Genomic DNA, 4,444 nt, shown 5'->3' with positions numbered 1-4,444 from the left:
TGTACATTACTTGTGTGCTGTATTTTAAATTGAATGTATGGGGACATCTATGTGTGGATCACACATGATAATGAATTATGTAAAATGAAAGTTATAGACATAATATGGTGATCATTATTAAACTAGGGCATGAAAATTTAAATCACAATAATAATGTGATGATAATGATGCAAATAAGGATTTATAATGAATTTTACATAAAACGTTGAGCAAAGGATAGAAATTAACATGAATAGATAATGAAAATGATGAAATTAAAAGTTAAAGGTAAAAATCACGTCCAACAATAGAATTAACAAAATCACTTTGCTTATGTATTATGTTTGTTATGTTGTGAAAATCGATCGCTCACAAACGAAATTGAAGTGCTTTGAAGTGTGTATTCAGCCCATCGCACTAATTTGAATACACAAATTTGGAAATTCATGCCCAAACACGAAACTGAACGCCTCATACATCCGAAGTTGAAGTTTGTGACCATTGATGTGGGTGCTTAATTTGAAGGCAACTAAACATGAAATTGTTTTACCAAGGTCACTCCACAGTTGCAAACATGCGAATTTGAATGCACATGAAATGAAAATGGATGACAATTTCATGAAATTGGCGGGGAAAACCTATGCTAATTATAGACGTTATCTAGAACACAGGAGGTCATTTGTGAGTAGAAATAATTTTCCGCTGCTATGAAAAAAAAAATGTCATAAATTATTCTTCTTTTTTTCTCGACTAGATAATTTCTTTAGTCCAGGACTTTGAGGTGGAAGCTGAATATAATGCGTTAATACATGCAACGTTAAAGTCAGAGAAATTGTTTAAAGGATACTCTTTATGTACACAAAATACGGAAAGAAACTAGGAAAAAGAATCAGTCGAACAACATTAATTTCACATGTTTAAAAACCCCTACATCTTCATTATCACAAGAAAATTTCCCATTGTAAGACGTTGAACAACTAGTATCATGATCGTATCAGTCCAGAAGGGGAAATTGTCAGATGGTTTTGAGTTTTATTCGTCAATTTTCTTCAATATTCAATATATTAATTTGAAGAAAAAAAGCAAATGCATAAATCTTTAAGCACTTTAAAAGTAAAGCACTTAATCAATACTTGTAATGAAATTTATAATTTGATATCTTTATTTCTTATTCACAGTTTTTTTTAACTCTATCGTGTATACTTCTTTTGTAATGATTGCAACGATATATCAAGAATACTAAATCATGAAAACAGTTTGATGCTTCAAGACTACTGGGTCTTTGGATTGACAGATTTGCATTTTTCCTATGATCACCACCATGGAATCACGGCGCTCCGAGGCCAATCAGTGTTTCACGTTGTCGTCTTCCGTATCGCGGCAGATGGGCCAAAAATCCTTTCAAGGTTCTCCGTTTAATTGCAGATTTACTCGAAAACTCCAGAAATAATGCCTTTAGATCAGATTCTCGATCACTGTCGTCTCCTCCTCTCGACCACTTTTTAATCTTGCCCTATACATCTCCGTGATAGCCATGTTTGCCTTCATATTTCCACTTTGAGCTGTTCTTCCAGCTCATCATTCAAGTCGTCAGTGCTAAGGAGTTGTGCAGCTGCGGCACTGGCCGCCTCCGTGGTTGGCTGCTCATCTATAATGAAGTCTATGTCGTTATTATTATCTGGGGCAAGGTGGAGTGTAGTGTTGATGTTGATCCCATGTACTGTCGACAGACGGTCAAGGTCGGCTTTTAGTCCCACGACCATGTCGGAGAGGGCAAGTATGTAGTTTTTGGCCAGTGTGAGTGTCTCTATCTTTGAAAGTTTCCGCTCTGCGCGCACGTGTGGAATGATATTACGCAAGTTCTGGAAGGCATCATTAAGTGTGTGCATGCGCATGCGCTCTCGCTCGTTGCTCTCTAGTCTGCGAACGTTCCTTTCACGCGCGCTGATTCCTTTGCGCCGTCGGTTTCCGCTGCCGCTTTTGCGCCCGTTTTTTGATCGTTTCCCGCCGCTCTCGTCGACGACCGATCCCGTGGATGATTCGCACTCTCCCGATCCATCGTTCGAACCGTCTTCGGTAGAATTCGCTCTACTTAACTGTCGCTTTTGCCCTCGGCGCTTTTTGGCTGAATTCTTTGCGCTCGACAGGCCAATAGAATCCGCGCACCAGGCGTTGATGTTCGGCGCGTTGCTGTCATCATCGTCGAACTGACTCCACGACATGGTCCCTCGTTTTTGCAGACCACTCGGAGCTTCAGTTAAACAACGCTAATGGAACGGAATCGGAGGGATCGCAGTGACGTCTGTCCCGGCCACCTACAAGTTCAGTGATGCGTGTTGTCCCACTCAGCACCGAAAGTCTTTGGAGGTCGCACTTGAATAAAATCAGCTCGTCCGATCTGCATGCAGTTGCGTGTCCATGAAATTTGGCACCCTGGAGAGAGAACATAGGTAACATAGCAGTTTAGGGTAGCCGTCTGCTAAAAATACATTCAGAGTAAACAAGTGTCGATTACGTAAAGTGCGTAACATACCCCACCTGCTATCATATCTGTTTACCGGATGGTTAAAAAAAAAAAAAAACAACGTCACTAAGAACACTTCCTACTCAAGACTTTTTCGAATACGTCATACTAAAAACCGAATGGCAAGTGCAAAAGATAGTCGGCGTGAAAACACAGCGAAAGTTGACTCCTTTGTTGCGTTGCGTCTGGAATTGTCCAGCGGCTCTGAAATAAAGATTAAAATATCGAAAATCGTTTGCTTACTGGCTCTGTTACTATGGTTCCCTTAAGAGCTGCAGGGCAATTTTAGAGAAAAACTCCAGATCCTTCGGTTGAATGTTGACTATTGGCTCGAATATTCCACTCTTTCCGTTTCTGCGGACTGACAATATAAGGCAGTATTCGACGTTGCAAATACGGAAATCAATATGGAGCTCCTGTATGCTGGTGGAAAACGACTATTCAGACATTCATTCTGCCAAGGGTATATGGCAGCCACTTATTGTAAGCCTTATCCTGCCTTCATTCAATGGCATAACACGTAGTTCAAACGATGCCGATTTTTAAATAAAACTGTTGTCTGGTTTCCAATTGACTTATTGAAGATACTCTGAAGCTTCGTTTTCAGCTGGATCGCAGCTTCGTACTGTATTATTCTTTCATAGTACTGTGACTGTATGTGATCATACGCAGGATTTTCGAGAAAAAAAAAATCCCGCATGTGTTTGTTTGTTTTTCGTTTAACATTTCTCAGTCTTCTTAGTATGATATCTTTTAATTGCTCGGAGGGATGTGGGATGCTAAAATGACTGTCTCAAAGTCTAGTGTCAAGGAAAATAGAATGATACAGATGACGAAAATTCCTCAACTGGGGTTTCAGAAAGCAATAATTCATAATGGTTCGTGTAGTTTCTCGTCCATTTGTTTCAATATTAGTCATATCTCCACCTGCATCAGGTAAATGCTTTTTAGACTGTTGACGATATTTTCTGACTAAACTCTAAAAACGCAACTCCATGAGATGAAACTCCTGTATCAAAAATAACCATTTCACCTACAGCCTTTGACATAACTACTATCAATTCATTTTGAATGGAACTAACTGACCAAATATCTTCTAAGTTGATGATAATCAATAGCCATAGCATAATGGTAAGAACTGGGTAAGAACTTGCAAGTCCACAACAAAACTATAAAGACTTTCTTTTGCCTGAAACTTTCTCCACAAAAATATAATACTGTTGTGTGGGAATGATTTTCTGAATCTTAAGATAGTGAGCAAATTAAGATTTTGTAACTTAGACGTATGGGGGCATTTTTGGGGGGCACTGAATGGATTTCGATTTAGAAATGTAGCGTGGGAATAATATCAAATCTTTGAGGAAAGATTAGGTCGTAGGTGGATGAATAAAACTTTACGCTCTATTACTTTTTACATCATGGTCTACAGGGATTCGTGGCATGATGATCTGGGCGCAAAAGAAGCTCATAATCACGTAATAAAGACAGCAGCAGGGGACTGCCAACAAATCACGGATAATCAGACAGTGAATTTTGAAATACTCATGAAACTTGGATGAACGGGAAGACTGTCTTTTGAGCTTGCTTCTGTGTTACCGTTGTCTTGTTTTTTTTTTCTTTTTTTTCATTTATCAAACACGTATACTCAGAAATAGTAAACCAAAATTTTGTATTTTTTTCTTGCCTAGCACATGTGGGTGTTTCACATAGAATTTAATACTATTTTAATGGTTAAGATCAACTTAATATTATGGTATCCTTAGTGGTTTTTCTGTTCAGTTCTATCAGTTTGTTTTTCTCAGAATCCATTTCAAACTGTTTTCAAAATTTACAGAAATCTTTCTTCGTCATTTATTTTATTCTATTTATTTTTGTGTATAAATGGTTGCATAAAAAGACTCCAAAATTTTCATTTTTTATTAGGAAGTTATAAAACACCAT

The 4,444-nt window shown here is 38.2% G+C and overlaps 1 protein-coding gene across 1 annotated transcript; it reads right to left on the bottom strand.

Annotated features, from left to right (window-relative positions):
* Positions 1-1,523: 1,523 nt before the first annotated feature.
* Positions 1,524-2,201, bottom strand: LOC140232314 (uncharacterized). The gene has a single exon (XM_072312443.1). The coding sequence runs from the start codon at positions 2,199-2,201 to the stop codon at positions 1,524-1,526; it is 678 nt and encodes a 225-aa protein (XP_072168544.1).
* Between the last annotated feature and the right edge of the window lie 2,243 nt (positions 2,202-4,444).

This window comes from Diadema setosum, chromosome 8, assembly GCF_964275005.1.
Source record: "Diadema setosum chromosome 8, eeDiaSeto1, whole genome shotgun sequence".
NCBI classification, from domain to species: Eukaryota; Metazoa; Echinodermata; class Echinoidea; order Diadematoida; family Diadematidae; genus Diadema; species Diadema setosum.
The sequence above is the reverse complement of the archived record's forward strand: the minus strand, read 5'-3'. Positions and strand labels throughout refer to the sequence as shown.